At 45.8% G+C, this 22,078-nt stretch overlaps 1 protein-coding gene across 5 annotated transcripts in view; it reads left to right on the forward strand.

The window, feature by feature from the left end:
• Positions 1-22,078, forward strand: part of LOC146857102 (lethal(3)malignant brain tumor-like protein 4) — a 566,079-nt gene that overhangs the window by 204,184 nt on the left and 339,817 nt on the right. For all 5 annotated transcript variants that reach the window (XM_085647600.1, XM_085647602.1, XM_085647599.1 and 2 more), the window contains 2 exons: positions 922-979; positions 13,775-13,863. In XM_085647600.1, coding sequence (XP_085503726.1) covers positions 922-979; positions 13,775-13,863 — 147 coding nt within the window. The remainder of the gene's footprint in view (positions 1-921; positions 980-13,774; positions 13,864-22,078) is intronic.

A 22,078-nucleotide genomic window follows, 5' to 3' on the forward strand; every position in this document is an offset into this window, starting at 1 on the left:
CACTGGATTCCAGCTAGCCTGGCTGATGAGGGGTGTTACCCCGAAAGCGGTCCCATGATGCTTGTTTCCGGTCCATGGAAGACCTGGCTTGGCAGTTTGGGCTGGACTGTTCCCATGAGGCACTGGGCCAAGACTAATTTGCATGTAGCTGGGTCAGAACTGGTGAAGTGAGCTAAAGAACAATGATGAATTCATGCCAGATTGGTGACTGGGGGTGAGTGTCTGAAAAGTTTCAGCGCTCCGTCCATTATGTTTTTGTGTTTGCTTAGAATGAAAGGATGTGCAAACATTTCGCACAGTTAAAAAAAAGAAAAGGAACTCAGTCTTCTGTTTTAAAGAGAGAAAAAGAGGGAGAGATGGGGAGAGAGAGAGAGAGAGAGAGATATATCAGTGATTCATATACAGAATCTCTACTTGAGAGTGAGGATTTGATTGCTAGTACTTAGAGTTCCAGAGCGACTTCTATGTTCTCAGATGGGTAGTAAGTATATATGTGCAACCTTGAATCACAAAGAGGAAGGGTAGATACAGGTAACTTAGTTAAAGAATGCCCTGAGAGGGATGTGCCCTCGTGGAGAGCTAGTAATGAAGGAAATTGAAAGGACAAACCTGCTTATATGCTGCAGGCATTTCTGTGAGATTCGGTGTGAGATTTTACTTTTTCGTAGTGTCTGGAAATAACAATTATTAGTGGGATGCATTGAGGTATGGCACTTTTTCCTTGCCTTTGCTGATAAGAGCTTGCGACTTCTGGAGGATATTTGACCTTTAGGTTTGACGTATTGAGAAGGATTAATGCTCGGTGCTTTGCAAGGTTTGTGAAAAAATCGTAAATTGCACCATGCCAGAAGTGAATGATTATGTACAGATTTAACTAACTTGTCATTAGCTACTTCATAGTATTTATTCCCCTTTCCACAGGAGAAAAGTAGAACAAACATCCTAAAAGGACGGAAAAACACAAAGCAAATGAAAACAGGTAAGTCATGACACCCAAATTCATGATTATTTTTCCCTACCTGCATCCAATAATATGGTGGAGGACATAAGTAATTTAATTTATTATGTGGTTTGATTGTTATATTTTTATGTAATATTCCCATAGAAAATGAAATGAGAGATGATTGAGATTGTGAATGTGTTGGCGTGTGTGTGTGTGTGTGTGTGTGTATGTATGTATGTATGTATGTGTGTTTGTGTGCGTACGTGCGTGTGTGGCTGTGTTGGCGTGGGTGTGTGTTTGTTTATTTTCCGGTCCTTTGCTGGGGTGTATATGTACCCGAATGCAAGGTGTATGTGAGAGTAAACACAATATGGTTGTGTTTAGTGTACCATATGGGTGTTTTGCCTGTGTTCTGCTTTTGTTTTGTGCAGTTTTGTGTTTGGTGCATGTTTATGGTTGAATGGGCGTATGCTATGTGTGAGCCCTCTCTCTAGCTTATCACGTCTACTTATTTCTCTCTGTGCCACAACTCTCTCACTGTCTACTTCTGAATACTTGCTATATTTCTATGTCCCATAGTAACTCATCTGTAGTAGTCACATGAGTAGTCCATCCCTACTTATTTCTTCCTCTGTCGCGAACTCGCCTCTATTTCTACCTTGCCTCCTGCTCTCTTTCTGCCTTCCATCCCTCCTTTTTCAGTTCCTTCTCCCTACCTATAGGTATGTCAACCTCATTCTAAAACCATACCTAACTCTCTCTACCTCTTTGTATCTTTCTAGCTGTGTCACATTTTTCTCTTTACTTTATGCCACTCCCTACCATATCTTTTACTTTACCTTACTTCTCTCTGTACCTTTCTTTTTACCTCTCGGTCTTTCCCCTGTCTTCCACCATCTCATTTCTGTTACTCAGCACAGTCGGAGGGTATTCTCTAAGCGGTGACTTGTACATAAAGAAAAAGGAAAGGAGGCATAACGCAGGGGAAGAGAATTAAGCAGAAAATTATCACATTTCCTTTGATGGAATGGTGGAAATCCTAGAAGAAGTGCTTTGATTTCTACTGTTGCAGATGGAATGTCAGGTGTGGAGGGGGATTTATATATGGTTATAAATATATCCGCCTATTAAAGTTACATTTCAATGTGCCTTTATTTTATTGTAAGCAAGATTCACTGGATCCAAATCACCCTTTCTTTTTCTTTCATACAGTTGGGAAAACAGGCTGGTTAGACACTCAATTCCATATAAAATATTGTTTCAAGACAAAACAAAATATGTATGTAAAAGCAAAAAGACATGTCTTACCCAGTACATGTTCAAGCTTTCATTTGGTGATGTTTGCCTGGAGGAAACCAAGCTGATTAATCTTTCGGCTTTTTTTGCCTGCTCTTGTGTCTGAAAGTTTAGCATATAAGTAGATATGGTCATGCCTCACAGAGCCTTGAATCAGCTGAAAATTGGTAATAATTAAAAAATGTTTAGAATAGAGGGCCCCAAAATATGTTTTGACTGGAGCCCCAAAAAGGCTTCTGGTGGCACTGGCTATGTAACTTAAGAGGGGACACTAAGATTTTCAAATAATTGATGTAGTTAGTGGACCTTTAACTCTTTGACGCTTCTATAAAGGGTATGCTTGTCTGACTTTGGAACTTAAAAAAAAAACACTTTTGGCAGTACCAACCATTAAAGGTTTTATGGAATGCACAAAGAGAATTTGCTCTCGAAGTATACTTCAAAACCAATGAGCTTCTCTGCTTAACGGTCAAGAAGCCCTACCTACAGATACACACCGGCAGCATGGTTATGAGGACTAGTTAAAACTTTTCTTCGAAAGGTACTCTCTAATTTGCATGTCAGTCTATACAGTTACCCTCCTTTTTCCAAAAACTAAAGACATTGGGTGGAAGGGTCCTACTTACACACTTGATGTAAGAAGAGTCATAACACATTACGTTCAAGAAACAAGATCTTTTTTTTTTTTTATAACAAATTTTTATTCGTCAAAATAACACATATAATGCAGACCTCTGAATTCCAGACAACTGCCGCATGTACCATACAAAAGATATCGACTTTGATAATTTTACTCATTTATGATAGGAGAATCTGAAAAGCGATACATATAGAATGAACCCCTGCAAACCCACAACATCCCCCCCCCCCCCAACCCCCCCATGCACCGTCTCCTCATTCCTGAAAAGCATATCTCTAAACCAAACTGCCACTGCTCTACTTAAAGGGCAAATGATAAAATGTCGGCTCCTGTCATGGAGATGAGGGCAACCCATGAAAGAATAAAGACAACAAAAAAAAAAAGGCCCACAGATCACTCCAGATCTTTGGTCCGGGCCTCCAGCGGCGGTTCCAGTTCCAAGCAGCGATAATCAGCCCAGCGCTTCCAGATTTTATAGTGCTTACGGGGGCACCCCCTAGCTTCAAAGATGGGAATCTCAAGACCCATGCAGAAGTCCAACCCTCTCTTCCAGATCGAAACCGAGGGAGCCACCACCGTCTTCCAGGCTCTAGCTGTATCTCTCTTCGCTAAGGTGAAGCCTAAGAGCATAAGGTGGCACTTATAAATATTACCCCCGATCCCTTCCATCACATGAAGGAGGACAAGTTTTGGTGAACTAGGAAGCTCCCTTCCCAGAACCTCGGAAAGGCAGGCCAGGACACCACCTGCACCCCCCCCTAACCCCCTCCCTATGTCTCCCCTCCCAAATCGCTTGAGCGCTGTGCAGTGCCAGATAGTGTGTAGCAGGGTCCCTTCCTCAAGCCCACGACGAAGACACACCGTGGAAGCCACCAAGCCCGCCCTCCAGAGCCTAACCCTGGTAAAATAGACCATATGAAGATATTTGAATTGAATAAGCCGCTGGCTTACAGCAATAGCCGCCCCACGTGGGGTGGCCAAGGCCTCTGTCCAGTCCTCTTCCTCCATCTGACCTACATCACCCTCCCATGCCTCATGCAGACGCTGCAAGGAGGGGGAGCGATGCGTAACCAGAGATTGATACATTTTAGAGATCTTATGGTCTAAGAGGTCTCCCATGAATACCTTAGCCTCTACGGGGCTAAACTCCGGCAAAGAATCGAGACCCTCCAAGATGGGGGATATCGCGTGTCGAAAACTGTATATATTTGAAGAATTGGGTTTTGGGCATTTGGAAATCCTTCTGGATGTCCTGAAAAGATTTTAGAACCGTGCCCCGCATGACGTTCCCCAGGGTAGAAATCCCAATGTTGTCCCAAGCACGAAACCCGGAGTGAGACAGCAACTGCGGGAAACCAAAGTGGTGTCTCCCGGGTCAGCCTATTCCACCAGCCCATTCTCCGCAGAGCCTGCCTCCAAAGCTGAAACACAATCCGTGTAGCCGACTGCAGGGGACGCCTCATCAGGGCAGAGTAAAGGAGAATATGTATGGACCGATCCCCCAAGCAGCGCCGCTCCATGGCATAGGCTGGGTCCACTCTGTCCCGATACCACCACTCATTCAAAACCAGGAGATGCAACGCAACATAATAGGACCAAATATCGGAGGTAGCCAGCTCCCCACAATACGTAGATAGAAAGCACATCCGAGCCGCCACCCTCACCCCTCCCCCATCCCAAAGAAACTGACCTAGGGCAGAATTCACCTGCCGGAACCACCGCGGGGGAATCGGTAGGGATGATTTTGCAATTGATACAATAGTCGCGGGAGCGTTACCATCTTAAAAATGGCGGACCGGCCGTATATAGACAGGGGCATGTGGGACCAGGTCTTGATATCCTCACGCACTCGCTCCCATACAGGTGCGATATTGCGCTCCCAAGACGTAGTGGGAGAGTCTGACAAAAATACCCCCAAATATTTCATGCCCCCATGCACCACCTGAACCGAGGATGCCCAATGACCAAGCTCACCCCGCTCTCCTAATACCCACAGGGTGGACTTTCGAGGGTTCATATATAGACCTGAGGTTTCCCCAAAGATCTGCATGATCCGCATCAGTCGGGAGCCCGTGTGTTCGAGATTGGTCAGGAAAAACAATGCATCGTCTGCATACAGGGCGATGTGATCAGAAAGCCCATGTGCCCACTCAAAGCCAGACACCTGAGCGTCAATCAGCACCCAAGCAGCCAGGGGCTCCATTGCTAATGCAAAGAGATACGGGGAGAGCGGACACGCCTGCCTGGTGCCCCATCCAATTGAAAAGCCCGAAGAAGTGAAACCCGCCACCTGCACTGAGGTCGTCAAATCTGTGTACAACAAGGTTAAATAGGACAAACGCTGACCAAAATTCAGCCGCCGCAGAAGCGCAAATAAATAGACCCAGCTCAGTGAGTCAAAGGCCCTGTCCATATCTGCCAACAGAAGCGCTGCCCTCTCCCACAATCCCTGGACCATCGCGACCACCACATGAGCCTGCCGAATATTATGGTGGGTGGCACGCTGGGGCATGAACCCAGCCTGGTCCGGGTGCACAAGTAGAGCTATATGAGGGCGGAGGCGGTTCGCCAATGCCTTGGCTAGTATCTTAGCCTCCACATTCAGGAGGGAGATAGGGCGATATGAGGCATGATATTCCGGCTGTCTACCGGGCTTGTGGAAGACCACTATCTCGGCGTGCCTCCAGTCACTTGGCAGACATCCCCTGTCCCTGGCCTCCTCCACCACCCTGCGGTAGTGGGGCCCCAGCTGTCGAAAGTATTTCTTAAAAAATTCGCAGGGAAAGCCATTGGGGCCAGGGGCCTTGCCCGAGTTCAGCTCCCCTAGAGCCACCTCCAGGTCCTCATCAGTAAGTGGGTCCTCAAGTCTCTCCAGTAGCTCATCTGGAAGTGCCTTCGGCGGAAGATCGTCTAAAAAACGATCAATAACTTCCACCTGGAGGCACTCCGTGGGGGTATATAACTGAGCATAATATTCCGCAAAGCTGCATGCAATATCCAAAGCGCCAGATAACGGTAGCCCATCTGACCCTACGATACCTGGGAGAACCTGGGGGCGAAGCGACCCCTGGCACAGCCGATGTAACATTTTACTAGATTTGTTGCCCCACTGGTAAATCCTACTACGAGTAGCCAGCAAGGCCTGACTAGCTTCATCCAGAAGAATACGAGAATATTCCTGCTGCGCCAGAAGTAGCTGATGTCGAGATAATCGACCTCCCTCTTCCCTGCCGCGTGTCTCCAACTCCAGAACAATAGCTTCCACCTGGACCAGTGCCTCTCTTCCCAGACGTCGGTCCGTAACGCAATATGAGAGGTCTACCCCCAAAATAGTGGGCTTCAAGGCCTCCCAAAGAGTATCGGCCCCCGGGACCGAACCCAAATTAACAGCCATATACTGATCAATGGCATTGCCCATCTGGACACCGTAATCCTCCTTCTGGAGGTTCCAGACTGATAGGCGCCAGCGGAATGTCCGCTGCCGTCACCCTACAGTCGAAGGCCCGTAGAACAAACAAATAATCCAGACGGGAAAAGGAACCATGAACTGACGAGAGATATGTGTAGCCCTGTGTACTACCATGCATCCTACGCCAGGGGTCCACCCAATCCAAGCTCATCGCCAAGGAGCATAATTTAATGGGGAGGCGGGTATCAGATACAGCCCCGGGCCTCCACCTATCCCTGGCCACCTCCATCACATCATTCCAATCCCCCCTGACGACCGCTAGGCCCTCCGGTATATCTGCCCACAGGGTCATAATTTTCTCCGCCAGTCCCCAGCAAAAAGAACTAATATCTCCCTATCCACAATGCCCTATACAAATATATACCTGCCGTGAAGGTCCCCCCAGGTCTTGACATGCGTGTAGGCAACTCTACGATGTAATAAAATTGCAAACCCTCTGGAGCCCCTCACAAATCCGGAGTGATAGACCTGTATAAATCCAAAGCGCTGAAAACATAGGGCCGTAGTCCCCATAAGGTGGGTCTCCTGCAGCATTAATATGTCTGCGCTGGCACGCTTGGCTAATTTTAGGATACCCCCCTTTTGATCTTTTCGAGTGCCCCTCTCGCATTCCAACTAAGTACTCTAAAAAGACCCGAGGCCTCCCGTGCACTAGCAGGCATTCCTATGCCATATAGGTCCTATACAGTCCAGTGGCAGTAGCAGGGATCCTCCACACAATACAAGAGAGTCCAGGAACCAGGTAGACAGTGCAACAACCCCAAGACCCCCCCGCCCCCCAAAACACAACCCAACAACGCCCCCCCCCCCCCCCACACCCTATACCTCTAAAACAATGAAGTACCTGTCGCGGCAGGCAGAGCAGGCTGACCCCAACAGGAGGTTCCACCCCTCACCAACTAATGGAGCACCAAAACACAGCCCATTGTCACAAGGCCTCCTCTCCTTCTGTGGAGCCCCACGGAGAGACCGTACGGCTAACGCGCTTCTCCGGTCTATGAAGAACGTTCAAGGTCGGGTAACTGCCTGGTCAACCTGATGTCAGTCCGCCGATGTATGTGCCCGAGAGATGTACCCCTCCCGGGCTGCGGCCCCCGCCGACTGCGAACGACGCCTGGACTTGGAGCGCCTTCTCCCTCTCCCCCTCGGCCCACTAGGATTCCGGGCCGGAAACAAGATCTTTAAAGAATTCAGAACGGTTCTTTGTGGGACAGGCGGAACTAAAGCGAGATTGATAGTAAAACGTAGACCAGAAAGCGAGGTTACACTTTGCAAGAGAGAAATAGGTAACTTTGTCTTTTTTAGGTTTCTTCTACTGCCTATTGTTGAAGAGGGTTTGTGGACAATACCAAGCTTTCGGTCAGCACATTGCTTCTCATTAGTTGCATTTCTTGCACCCTCAATTGTGTGCTTGTTATCCAATTGCTTTCCTTCCTCTTCTTGTGTTTGTCCCTCCCCTGCACCATAGCTACTTTATCATCCACACCATGCTGTATGTGTGCGCATGCTTGGTTGCATATGCGCTTGTATACCTCATTATGCTAGGCAACAGAAGTGTCATGATATAAGCGAGGCGACTCATGCGGACATACACATTTACAAATTTTTTTTTCTTCTACTTATTCTGTTTGGGATTGGCAAACACTCATTTTTAGGTCTCGCCTGACCCAGCGCATGCGCTGGTCTTTAGGTCTCGCCTGACCCAGCGCATGCGCTGGTCTGGCGCGACTTATTGAGAGGGCTCCAAAAAGTGCTACCAGGCCAGTCTAGAGCTACAGTGCATGTGCGCGGGCGCGCTCGCCGTGCTTTACCGCGATTACTTTCACTTTCGCGGTCGCACGGCCGCTTTGATGTTTGATCGCGATCACTTTAGCGGGCGCACGGCCGCTTGGCATAGCCAATAGGTCTCGCTTTTGGGACCTTTTTAAGTATTTAGTTATGCAACTGTTGCATGGCTAAATACTTATAAGGTCCCAAAGGCGAGACCTATTGGCTATGCCAATGCTTGTTCTGCCTTTATACTGATGCCACGGCAAAAAGCATTGTCAAAACGAGGCAAGACCTATTTGCTTTGCCATTGCTTTTTGGTAGATGTATCTGTTTAGGGCATATCCATGGCAGCAACATGGCCATCAGTACATGCATTCACAAAACACTAATGAGTGGATGTTCATTTGGAGAGGAAGGCACAAATGGGATAGAAGGTTCCAAAACGTGGGTATATGGCAGCCAACTTGAAACAATTTATAGGATGGATGCCAATCTGTGCATGCACTACAACGTGTGTGTAGAGATGCATGTGCACCAATACTTTAGGACGCATTAGCCATTTTTAGGTCGAGCTTGGGCAGCGCATGCGCTACTCTGCTAGCCATACTGTATTGGAGTATGGAATAGAAGCCCCGTCCACTCTCTGCCTATATTTGTCATTGGCTTGTCCTTAGTAAATGCTGGCTTCTGATTCATTCATAGGCTTGTTAGTTCCTCCTTAGTACTGCCTTGTCTTCATTCGTAACCTCACATGAGGACTGGCCCTTTTACTTCAGTTGTTACACGGTATGTCTTTATTTAGTCTGTAAGCCCTCTTTATGTGGGTGTAACAGGCAGGTCGAAGACTTGTATTTTTGTAGACAGCTAAGCGAGTCACAGCTTCTGTTGGAGAAACCCTGATGTGACCTCTAGGCCACAAGTTATATTCCTTTTAATATAGTTTAGTGAGTTATGAATCATCAAGAAGCTGTATGGAAATTGCAAAGCCTGCATTAAGAGCTTACTATTTTTTTAAAGTCTTTTCCTTATTCTATGGTTGCTAGAAAGGGTTCCTTTTGGAAGTTATATAGATTTATTAGTGAGTGCTACATCAGCAGTTATTAGTGTAAATTACTCATCTAAACATGTTAGCAGTCGATGTGCCAATACATTTACATGGAGAGATGGTCCAGCTCCAAGCTAAAGGTCTGCTTGGTTCTAAGAGTCTGTGCAAGAGCTGAGCCCTGAAAATAGTTGGCAAATAAATCATGCAACACAATTCGTGTACAAATTTGCTACACTTTATTTTTTATTTCAAAGAGTCTGTATTTCTTCAACCTGCAGTAGCATTTCACCTTAGTACATCTGATTGTAACCCTGGGTTGAGAAGGGCATTTATTGAAAGTGGTAGTTTTTGAACATGAACATAGAGGTTAGTTAACTAAGAGGGACGTCATTTGTCATGTGTACCTGATATGCGGCCTATGTTGTTAGTGAACATGGAGCAACATTGTAGTCCATCAAATCAAAAACAAAATATTTTTGTCCAGCACACTACCGAACTCAAGTATTTGCAGGTGCTCTCATAACACGAAGAAATAGGAGGCTCAGTGAAATAAAATATTTGCCTAGAATCACACAATGTTGTCAAGTGGGGTAGCCATGATTGTTTCCAGGTTTTCTGGTTCAATGTTATACAATTCAGCCTCTACATAGCTATTTCTTTCTCTCATTTTTGACATCAAACGTTTATGCTTTGTTTTTAATTCTTGGCACATGAGGGTACAGTATGGGTGGTTGGTAAAAACTGCATGAAAACTCATCACTTTTTGGGGTCAAGGGCCCAAAAGGACCCTGAGCTGCGCCATAGGCTTGAACTTTGCTTGAGCCTTCAGTGGCAAGACCTGCCTCCTAATCATATATTTTCTTTTAAGCAGTTGCAAAGTGACAACAAGCTAAGCATCTATGTTTCCTGTCATAAAGTTGTTTAGCTCCAGCCAGCACCCAGCCAGGAGGAAACTCAAACAAAACAAGTGTTGATGGCTGTTTAAGTGAGGCATTTGTGTTGAACCCAGCTGCAACCAAAATTAAGAGGCCTATCCCACTCAACTCAAAACATACAAATTGTGGGGTTGCTGAATGCGTCTTGGATTTGGCATCGGAACAAAGTTATTTTATTTCCCTGGGGCTTGTCCGAATTCTGCCAAGTAATAGCTGCCAGATCCTCGGGTCAAGATAGATCTCCCACATTTCCTGCACTGGTAGCAGCAGTGTCACACATGAGGGCTTTTGTTATCTTTAATAGACTGAGCAGTGTTTTCTAGCAGCTCCCAGCAGGTCAACTTTTTATCAGGCAGAGAACATAAATTGCTCTTGTTTTCCAGGTGGTTAAATAGTTATTCCTGGTATTGTTCTTTTTTTTTATTTTTATTTTTTAAAATAATTTTTTTTTTTTTTTCAAAACAACACATTAGCCCCCCACCCCCCCCCCCCCCCCCTCACCCTCACCCGGGGAACAAGTAACTCGTATATTTAACCAACAGAGAGCTTATTTGTCCATAAAAAAAGAAAAAATAAGACATGAAAGGCAAACAGAATTTTGCGATATACGACATATCAATATCCAGTTTCCACAATCAGTTTTCTTGTGTCCAGGCAATCAATGGTGCCCAGATCTTCATTCCCCTCTTCCTCTTATCCCTCCCTTTATTCTTATAAATGGCGACCTCCAGACTGCAAGTCGCCAATAGCCGAGCTCTCCATTCAAAGAATGATGGGGGTATTGGATCTATCCAGGCTGAGGCGATACACATCCTGAAGATGGCCATACCAACAAATATCAGCCCGTGTTGCTCGCTAGAACAACCGTTGTTGGAAACTCCCAACAATACTTCTGTATTTGCAATGTTAATCTTACAATGTAAAATCCTTGATAGAAACTCCGAGATTTCAGAGAGAACTTTGGTTAAAACAGGGCATGAAGCAAACATATGCTTTATATCTGCTGCTGGAAGAGCACATCTTGGACAAAACGTTCCATTCCCCGTCCCCCATTTTGCGAGTTTTTCAGGAGTGTAATAAAGTGAAAAAAATATTTTGAAAAATTGTGCCTGTAGTTTCATAGACATTAAATGAGTTAATGACATATCATAGGCCTCGCAAGGGGTTTGAGATGTAACCCCCAGTCTGATCTGCCATGTCGTCAGATGTTTGTTCATATCATCGGGTAATAAAGCATTTAGTTCTGCATATATCTCTCCGATTCTCGGGGTCTTAACTAGTCTCAATTTTTCTATAATATCACACCGATGAAATTTGATGGGGCCACCCATTTTCCTACTTAAAAAATCTCTCACCTGGAGAAATTTAAAAAAATTCTGATTTGTCAAATGGAACTCAATTTTTAATTCATCAAATGATTTTATTCCCCTATCAGAAAAGAAACAACCAAGGCGTTTAACACCTAGTTCAGCCCATCTCTGTATATATATGTCATGAAATATTTCTGGAAGATCCACATTCTGAAGTACGGGGGTATAGTATGAATATCGACCTAGGCCGATTAGTTTTTTTATATTACGCCATACTTTGAAAATGCTAGAAATAGTTTTAAATTTTACTTTTTTAAAGTAATCATCGTTCATATGACGCCACAGACAACCAATACTGTCTTCACCCAAAATAAGTTCTTGCGGGGTGGGTGTATTGTGACCCATTGAGTTCTCCATTAGGAGACTATTGCTATATTTTAGTACAGTGGCCCAATAGTATAGTTTAAAGTTTGGTAATGACCATCCCCCACGTTCTCTAGGTAAAGTGATCCATTTAAGTGCTCTCCGTGATTTATTGTATCCCCAAATAAAATGTGAAAACATAGAATCGATGTTTTTAAAAATTAATGGGGAAAATTCAAGACAAATGGCTCTAGAAAAGCTATTGTTACAAGCGATCCCATCGAAACAATGAAACATATAGAGCTAGAAGCATTGGATTTCGGTCGAATTTCTGGATATAAATTGAATACCAGCAAAACCCAGATATAAATAATAAAATCACTATGAATGATATGAGGATTGTTGATAAAGCAACATATCGCGGGGTAAGCATTAGTGCTAAAATCGAAAACATTGTGGAGGATAATATTCAACCCCTAATAATCCAAACTAAAAAAGAATTATCTCGGCTGCACAATCTACATTTAACTATTGGTGGAAGATCTAATGTGGTTAAAATGTTATTCTTTCCTGGTATTGTACTTAGTGTGTATTTTTATTCGAGACTGCAAGCTAAGTGGATCATTTGAAGTCCTTTTTTGTCCACAGTTTGTGGAAGAACTTTCATTTTACAGGTTTGCTTATTAAGCATATGTATTGCCTCTAAATAAACATGAAAATTAACATCGTCAAGAATGAAGGTAGCACATAAAGTTGTCCGTAGCCAACAATATGTACTGGACCTATTTCTGCACTGCTACTTAGATAGTTCAGAATGTATGCCCTGGTGTAGAGGCTAAAGTCTCAGCGGAGTAGACTCAGAGTTTCACCCTGATGAAAGTAATAATTTATAACATATATATTTGAGGTTTTGACACTATTAGTAAAGAGCCAAGTGAAAATTCAGTATGTGGTATGCACCATTTAAACTATTCACGTTCGTTTTGTTTCTGTTAAGAGGAAAACCGTTGCACTGCTCTTCGAATGTGCCGATCTGAACTCTCGAACAGCATGGGTGTCTTTGAAGAATCGTCTCCAGATTAGGGTCACAAGCATAATGGACAGTTTAAAACTCTCAACAGGTTTCGTCATAACCGGATTGAGCTGATTCAACACTCCGGGAACGTCCACTACATTCGAAACCATAACATATTGTTAAAAGACATTGTCATTTACAAGGCCAATATCTCTAACTCTCAAAAATGCGAGACCAATTACATTGCAAATGCTTGTTATTTTTGTACATCGTTTCAGTATTGGCGACAGCCATGTTGGAACAGTAAACTAAAAGGAAAAACTTAAATGCACTAGAGTGCCTAAAAAGAGTGAAAACAGCTACCTGGTAGCACTTTGCAGCTCTCAGTTCCTTGCAGAAAAAATAAAAAGTAAAAAGAAAATGTGGGATATGAACTTCTGGTGGAGCAGCTGGAGCAGGTTCAGTGCTGAAGCCTGGGGGAGACAGGGGACTAATTTGACAGCACCAGGAAAGAAGATTGAAAGAGCAGCCGCTCCCTGAAAAAAAGACAAAAAAACGAATCAAAGCCATTGCGTGAGTGGACTCCTTTTTTAAAGATAATTACATAAGCAAAATGTTGTCGGGTCATACCAGCATTAATGGGCAACCATATTAGTTAATTACTGGCAGTTGAAGCACAGGATCCAATGGCTTAAAGGAGAAGCCCAAATACCTCTTTCTGTGATGGTACGTATATATGTATGTTCTGTGGATGTATGGGGTATGCCGATATGACCGCTTGCTATATAGTGGTAACTGTCTGTAGGTTAGACCTGAAATTAGGGAAAGTTGCTTTACCCAATTATTAAATGCCGAAATAATGCATAGCATGTGAATCTAGAAGACCTTCACTCTGCAAATTTTCCCTTTGTAACCTTCTACTATATTAACGTCTCTATCGCTGCTTTTTCTCTCTCTCTTTTTCGTTCTCTATTTTTATGTTTCCCAGTTGCTCCTGCAAAAAGGAAAGTATGGAACTGGGTTTCCTACCTGGAAGAAGAGAAGATGCCAGCTGCTCCTGTGAAATTATTCAAAGAGGTGGGTGATTGTCTTTTGTCATTGCAATTGAATTAGAGAATTCACTGCGTTTGTTAAATTGCATTACTCTTTTATTTAAGCTGAAGAATAGGTAACTGACCGTTTACCATACAGAATTAAGAAAATGTGTCCTCTTTGCAGGACATGTATTTATATCGTATGTTAGGCAACTGGGGTTGCCAGCTCAGCTTTTGGTGGTTTTTAGCATCAATGTGATCCTTTTTTATAAATGGGTAGTAGCAGGGTTTTTAGTTTGCATTTTTTAATACCTTGAGCTGGACTGCCTGAATTGGTGCAATGATGGATGGGCCCTATACCCTACCCTCTTTTGATGCCCCTCGCCTTTAAATAGTTTACAGCCTGTGCTGAAGATAGTAAAATCTTTATATTCCTGCACAAACAACAAACGTCTGAGAAATGCCAAAATTGTAATAAAAGTATTTTTTTTAAAAATAAATTCTGTTTATTCGTTTTTATCAACAACATCCAATAACACATTTTGCCAGTTACAGAGCATACTTATATCAACTATATCAATTAAACCATTATACCATTTACAGCACAATACCAGTCTTACGAAGACCCTCTTAAGATCTTCACGCCCAAGGTACCAGTACAGCTTGTTCCCCCTTTATATTTCCCACCTTCAGGGTTTTCCCATCCAGTACCAATGCAGCATAAAGTTGCATTATAAGGCCTCTTCTCCCAGCCAAGCCAAAGATTTGTTTCATAACATTATGCTCCGATGAGGTTTCTGGGAATGAATTCCATATCTTCCTGGCAGTATGGGCCATTCTCTGTTCTTGCAAAAACTTTCCTGTACCCAGCTCAAACGTTTCCTTGGTTTGCTCAAAGGACACAAACCTTTGGTTCAAAAACAAGTCAGCCACCCTCTAGCTAGTCTTTAGTCATGTTGAGTAAAGGCCCAATGGACCATAACAGCATATCATATGCAAACTGAAATCTCCTTAATACAGTGCTCACCACTCTTCACCAAACCACCCCTATCTGTTGTATGAGGCATGGGGGAACTTGTGGCATCCCTGGTCCCATCCCGATGGCCTCAGGTAGTGTGAAATGTTCATATGTGCCAGCTAGGAGGATCTTCTTCTAATTATTACTGTCCTAAAACCATTGCACTGCGTGCTGTAGTTGTGTCAGAGCTGTAGTTGCGTCGCAGCATAAATGAAAAGTAAATGCAGTAATCTCAGCCTCACCCCACCAAAGAACGGCGCTTTAGAAGAGTCAATTTCACCCAAGTGGTCTATTTTTCTGTGACTGTTGTGAACACCGGAGAAAAACAAATATACTTTCTCAGTTGGTTGTTGATCACTCCAGACATCTATTAAGTAAAATTCAATCAGTAAATTAGCTATATATCACGTCTATGTAAAATTTCACACCCCGCTTAGGGATAAATTTATTCAACTGCCAGTTTAAGACCATTACATCCCCATACCAGATAAACCTTGTACCCTAGAATGGGGATGCCCTCCTGAGCACAGAGGTAATATTCGCGGCATACATGTTATCCAGACAAGTCTCAATTCCATCTAGACGACCATGCACAGTAAAGTACCTGCCCTGCGGGATCTGCTAGTATGTTATTCTGCTTAAAGAGAACCCCTGCAGTTACCTGTGTCAGTATTCTTCTAGCATAATATGAATAGCTGGCAGTGAGCATGCACCCTTCCCATTTTTCCTCAGATTGTCCACTTTGGCACTAAGTAGGTGAGTATCTTGGAGCATTGCAACTATCTTGTGCCTTTTAAATTACAAATGCACTCTATATCTCTTAGGGAATCTGTTAAGGTCCTTACATTCCATGTTACTTGTGTTCTTTTGCATGGATACCTTTCTTTACGTTGGCAATATTTCCCAACCCTGAAGCACGTATCATGCATTCATCTTTTGCCACATACATGCTGATCAGTGATTGCATTCTCACAACATCTCTTGAGGGGATACTGTAGGAAAGTGAGTTTCTGTTGCAGGACCACCCCCCAATTTTTGCCAGACTACTGCTGCACTTTTACTTGATTGTCCCTGGGTCAGTGCCAATCAGGTTCCCAGGGCCTGTGTTCTTTCCCCAAAACTAACCGAATTGGCACCTCTGGCCACAGGTCAGCCCATGGTAAATGGTACCACAGGTACCCAGGGCGCTGTGACCAGGGAAGACCTCTAAGGGCTGTAGCACTTACTGTACCACCCTTAGAGGCCCTGCACCTTTACCCACACACACTGCTTTTGCAGCCTGCGTGTTTTGGTGCAAAACAAAGTGAATAGTCGACATGGCACACATCCCTGTGTGCCATGCCTACAACCCACTGCCCTGGCATAGGTCAGTCACCCCTCTAGCTGGGTGCACAATTCCAGTGGTGATGGTACAGGTGCATGAGTCCTGTACCCCTACAGTGTCTAAGGCCATTCTTAGACATTGTAAGTGCAGTGCTGCCATTAAGAATATATGGTGCTGGGAGTTTGTCATTACGCACTCCACAGCATCATAATGGCTACACTGAAAACTGATAAGTTTGGTATCAAACTTCTCAGCACATTAAACCCACACTGATGCCAGTGTGGGATTTAATGAAAAATGCACACAGTGAGCATCTTAGAGATGGCCCCTGAAAACTAACCCACCACTAGTGTCCAGGCTGAGTGGCTGCTTTCAGCTGCCACCACCAGACTTTTTTCTGGACCCCTGGGTCGAGAGGCTGCTGCTCTCTGGGGCCTGAAACAATGCACATCCTGGGACGAGGTGCCAAGCCTCCTCCCCCAGGATGGGCAGGGTTCATGAAGGGGAAGCTTCAAAGGCTTGCTGCCTTTGTGCGCTTCCCCGGGACACATGCTGCTTTCAGCAACTGGTCCCCACTGGTTCTGACCCCCCACTTTGGGGCTGGAGAACCGGTGGAAAAAACAAGTGAGGAAGAGAGGTGTGCCCACCTCTGCCAACTCCACCCCTCAGGTGGGGAGGCGAGGTGAAGCTCAACTCCCAGTCCCCGCCTTCTTGCAGCTGGGGGGAGTCAGCCAAACAGGGACAGGCTCATGCCCCCCTCCCATAGGAGGGTAGCATAATAGGGAGTGTACTCACCCCAGGGAAGGAACCCATTGGTCCCTGCCTTTTACCTACCTGTAACACCCCTAAATCTAGTATTTATAGGCACCCCTGAACCTTGCTTCCTCAGACAAAAAAACTACAAGAAGAAGAAGAAGGACCGAACAGCCGTGCTGCAGATAACAAGAGGAAGACGCCCACTGACTTGGCCCCAACCCTACTGGCCTGTCTCCCCATCAAACCTGCTCCTGCGAAATCTCTTGTGTCCTGCAGCCAGCAACTTCGAAAACCCCGGAGGACTTATCTGCCTTCAATTACAAAGACTTTGTCTCCCGTGAACACCGGATTTGTTCATCTGCAACCTCTGACTCCAGCCGTACACCGCAAATCGGCCCCACTCTACACCCACCGTCCACGGCCCGAGCTCGAGTGGGAAAACAACATAGAGGTAATCCCGGCGATCCTAACACGAGATACGGCAACCCCTGACCTGCCTCGAGCCAACGCTTGCAGCCTAAATCCAGAAGGTCCCCCCAACTGCGACCAGAAGCTGGTTAGAAGATCCGACCCCAAAAGGCACCCCTGCACCCGACGCCCCATGGCCTTGTGTGCCCCAAACCGACGGTGTCTAACCAAACCTTAAATTCCCAACTCACCCCTCAAAGTGATGGTCGCACCCAGTAGACCTTCGTCCCCAAGCCTCCACTGCCTTTACAAACCGGAGGTTCCTCATTGAAAACAGGACGCTCAATGTCGAAACAGCACACTGCACCTGGCCACCCTAGTGCTGCTGAGGGTGCACCTTTGGTGCTCCTTTGTTTCCCCATTTGCCCTGAGCTAAAGTCCAGGAGCTTTGCTCCCACAACCAATTGGCCTGCTTGCCAGCAGCCACCAACAGGAGGCTCACTATCCCCCATTGGATAACATTGGGCCTCAGCACTCTGCACCCGCCCGCCCTAGTACCGCTGAGGGTGTAACTAGAGTGCATCCTTGACCCTGGGGGACCCCTGAGTATACCCCCAGAACCTCAACTCCCACTACCAAATACTTACCTCAAAACCGATAACACTATGTTCGAGGCATATGAGCTGCAGATCGCACACTTAGGATAGTAGATCGCCATCTGGTGTTGGGCTCGGATGCTTGCAGGTTGTTGTTGTCTTCGGAAGAAGTCTTTGGTCACGAGATAGGTGACTCCTCCCTTGGACGACAGTGCGCATGGGCAGCGACTCCATCCTCAGATTGTTTTTTTCCGCAATTGGGTTTGGATGCAACTTTTCCGCTCCGGTTGGAAATATCAATTCCAAGCTTCTCGAAGCGAAAAATTTTACAACAAAACATCGAAACACCTTCATCCTCGACATCGACTACATCGGCTCGATTCCGAACGTCGACGCGGCTTGCTGGGCCTATCCACGCCGTGAGGCCTACGGCTCATGGAAAGGACTCCGTTCAAAAAATGCCCCCAGTGTGGAGCAAAATTTCCGCACAGTGACCACCACAAAGTCTGCAACCTGTGCCTATCACCGGAACACGACGAGTCCAGCTGTCCAGCCTGCGCAGCATTTCGATCCAAAAAGACCATTCGGGATCGAAGGGCTTGACACCACATCATGGCACAGAGACCAGCTCCGGAACCAGAGGACATCTTTGATGAAGGCCCAGCTGTCCCGGAAGAAGATTCCGAGGATCTGCAAATAATTTCCGAAGCAGACGACTCAGACGACCCCATCACTCCTGGGCAACGTGTGAGTACCACTGCCTCTGCCCCAACCCCACCAAAACCAAAGGCATTGGTCAAGACTTCGCCTGCTGGCCCCAGTCGAGACCGAAAACATCCTTCAGAAGCCCCGCCTCAGGGCTCGGCTCCGAAGAAACATAAGCCTTCCGGTAGCTCGGGACCGAGCAAACCGCATGTAATTGTCCAACCGGCACTGAAGACAAAAGACTACTCGGCACTGAAATCGGCTCCGAAGCCCTCGGCACCGAAACCACCAAGGCCAATAGAGACACCGGCACCGAAGGCTCCCAAGCCCACAGATACACCTTCGGCTCCGAAAATCACATCGGCACCGGAACCATCGTCGGTCCCGATATCTCCGGCTAAGGACTCTCATACGCCTAAAGCCAAACATGCTACCGATCAACCAAAACCTCGATCGGAACCCAAAAAATCGGTACCAAAGACTGTTCCTGAAGAACAAGAACTTTTTCATCCAGATCCAAGGCAGAAAAAGATCTATATCAACCCCAAGACTGGACATGTCACCGCGGTGCCATGCAAAAAACGGAAGCTGGACACCCCACCTGCCCCAGATCCTGTAAATAGGAAGGACTCTTCTACTTCCCCTATCCCTCCTTCCTCTCCTATACTGCCTCCTATCCGACCCCCTCTGCCTACACCACCATTACATATACCCTCTCCATCTTATACACCACCACCACAGGATGATTATGATGACCTAGGGGGTGGGGGTGATCCTAATTATCCGTTTACGGATCCAGACACCACACCGCTGGATGATTGAGCATTCCCCTTACCAGAAATGCCTGACCCTCAGTCATATCCCTCAAAACCATCGCCTCCTGACGATCACCTGGGGTTTGGACAATTATTAAATAGAGCAGCAATATACCACGGCGTCACAATGCACTCAGACGCACCAGAGGAAGACTTCTTATTAGACACTTTCGAACAGTCTCAAAAGTCTGTACAAATCCTGCCAATGATTAAAGGTGTCATAAAACACGCCTCCGAAGTCTTTAAATACCCCGTTCGTGCCAGAGTTCTCAACCCACAAATTGAAAAGAAATATAGGCCTGCTCCTGAAGACCCTAACTACATCAAGGGCCAACTCCCTTTGGATTCTTTAGTCGTTTCCAATGCGCGGAAACACGCCAACTCACAAACCACAGGAGACACACAACCCCCAGACAAAGAATCCAAACTATTAGAAGCCTCTGGCAAAAGAGTAGCAGCACAAGCCGCTAATCACTGGCGAATTGCCAACACTCAAGCCCTACTAGCACGCTATGATCGGGCCCACTGCGATCAATTAGAGACTCTTGCAATATCTACCAGACCAATACAAACCGAGGCAAATGACCTCATTCAGGAGGGAAAGCTCATTTCAAATGCAGCAATTAAATGTGCACTTGACGCCGCAGACACCGCCTCTAGAGCAATGCTACGCATCTCAGGCTTTAAGCCAGAGGTACAAACTACCATACTTAGTCAACCATTCAATCCGGAACAGCTCTTTGGGCCAGCAGTAGACTCTGCACTGGAAAAAATGAAAAAAGACACAGACGGCTAAGTCCATGGGAGCATTATAATCTCCCCAACCACGTGGGTCCTTTCGGCGCTCCTTCTATAGAGGAGCCTCCAAAAATATTGGAACGGACACCTCCTCTACATTTAAAACCGCCACACACACATCCCCCAGTATAGGATATTTTAGAGGTGGATACAGAGGAAACAACAACAAAGGGCGAGGTTGAGGTAATAATAACACTCGCACCTCCCCTGCCACAAAACAGTGACTTTCCTCCACTCCCCCCAGACCATTCAACTCCGGTCGGGGGAAGATTAACACAGTTCCTACCTGTCTAGAACTCCATCACAACAGACAAGTGGGTAAGACAAATTATCCATTATGGTTACTGCCTGGAACTCACAACTACCCCCCCGCATATACCACCCAAACAGCGTCCCATGTCACAAGATCATCTTACACTCTCATTTCTTCAAAAGCACGCAATAGAACCAGTTCCCTTACAACATCAGGGGTATATTCACTCTACTTCCTAATCCCCAAAAAGGACGGGACTCTAAGACCAATACTCGACCTCAGACCCCTAAATCTGTATATCAATTCAGATCATTTCCATATGATCACTCTTCAACAAGTGCTCCCTCTACTGCAACAAGGCGATTTCCTTACCACACTAGATCTCAAGGGCGCCTACTTCCACATTCCCATACATCCTGCCCACAGGAAGTATTTAAGGTTTGTGGTGGGCGGACAACACTACCAGTTTGCAGTCCTCCCATTCGGGGTAACAACCGCACCCAGAGTATTCACAAAATGCCTAGCAGTAGTAGCAGCACATCTCAGACGACAACAAATCCATGTCTTCCCGTATCTAGACGACTGGCTAATAAAAGCCATGTAATTCAACAAGTGTGTCCTACACACTCCCCAAACTATCCAAACTTAACACAACTTGGGATTCACAATAAACTATCCCAAATCTCACCTCCAACCTGCTCACATACATCAGTATCTGGGAGCTACAATAAACACCTCCACAGCCCGAGCATATCCCAATCCAGTCAGGATAGCCAATATGCAAGCTCTTATTGCAAAATTCCAAACCCAACACTCTCTTCCAGCAAGAGTGTTCATGCAACTCATAGGCATGATGGCATCATGCATCTTCATTGTGCCTTATGCAAGACTTCAAATGCGTCCCTTGCAAGAATGTCTAGCACGTCAGTGGAACCAGGCTCGTGGACAACTTACGGATCTGGTGTTGGTGGACAGCCGCACACATCGCTCTCTCAAATGGTGGAACATAACAAACCTCTCCAAGGGGCGGCCGTTCCTAGAGCCTCTTCCACAGATAGTGCTGACAACGGACGCATCGCTCACGGGAAGGGGAGCCCACCTCCTCGGCCACACCACTCAGGGCAAATGGACCACTCAAAAAAAAATGCTCCATATCAATTACCTGGAGCTGCTAGCAGTGTTCCTAGCACTAAAATCATTCCAAATACATCTCCAAAACAAAACTGTCCTCATTCGGACAGACAACATGACAAACATGTATTACATACAGAAACAAGGAGGCACACATTCTCTCCAGCTGTCCCAGCTCGCACAGAACATTTGGAGATGGGCAATTCCCCAGAAAATATACCTACTTGCAGAGCACCTTCCAGGGGTTCCCAATCAGATTGCCGATCTCTTAAGTCGACAGACTCAACAAAGCCACGAATGGGAACTACATCCCCAAGTTCTAATACCCCTTTCCCAACAATGGGGCCAACCAGACATAGATCTGTTCGCCACACACGAAGACGCAAAATGCCCAACCTTCGCCGGCAGGTTTCCCCACCCGGAGTCAAAGGGCAATGCAATATGGATGAACTGG

The sequence above is a fragment of the Triturus cristatus genome, chromosome 3_2, assembly GCF_964204655.1.
Source record: "Triturus cristatus chromosome 3_2, aTriCri1.1, whole genome shotgun sequence".
Taxonomy (NCBI): Eukaryota; Metazoa; Chordata; class Amphibia; order Caudata; family Salamandridae; genus Triturus; species Triturus cristatus.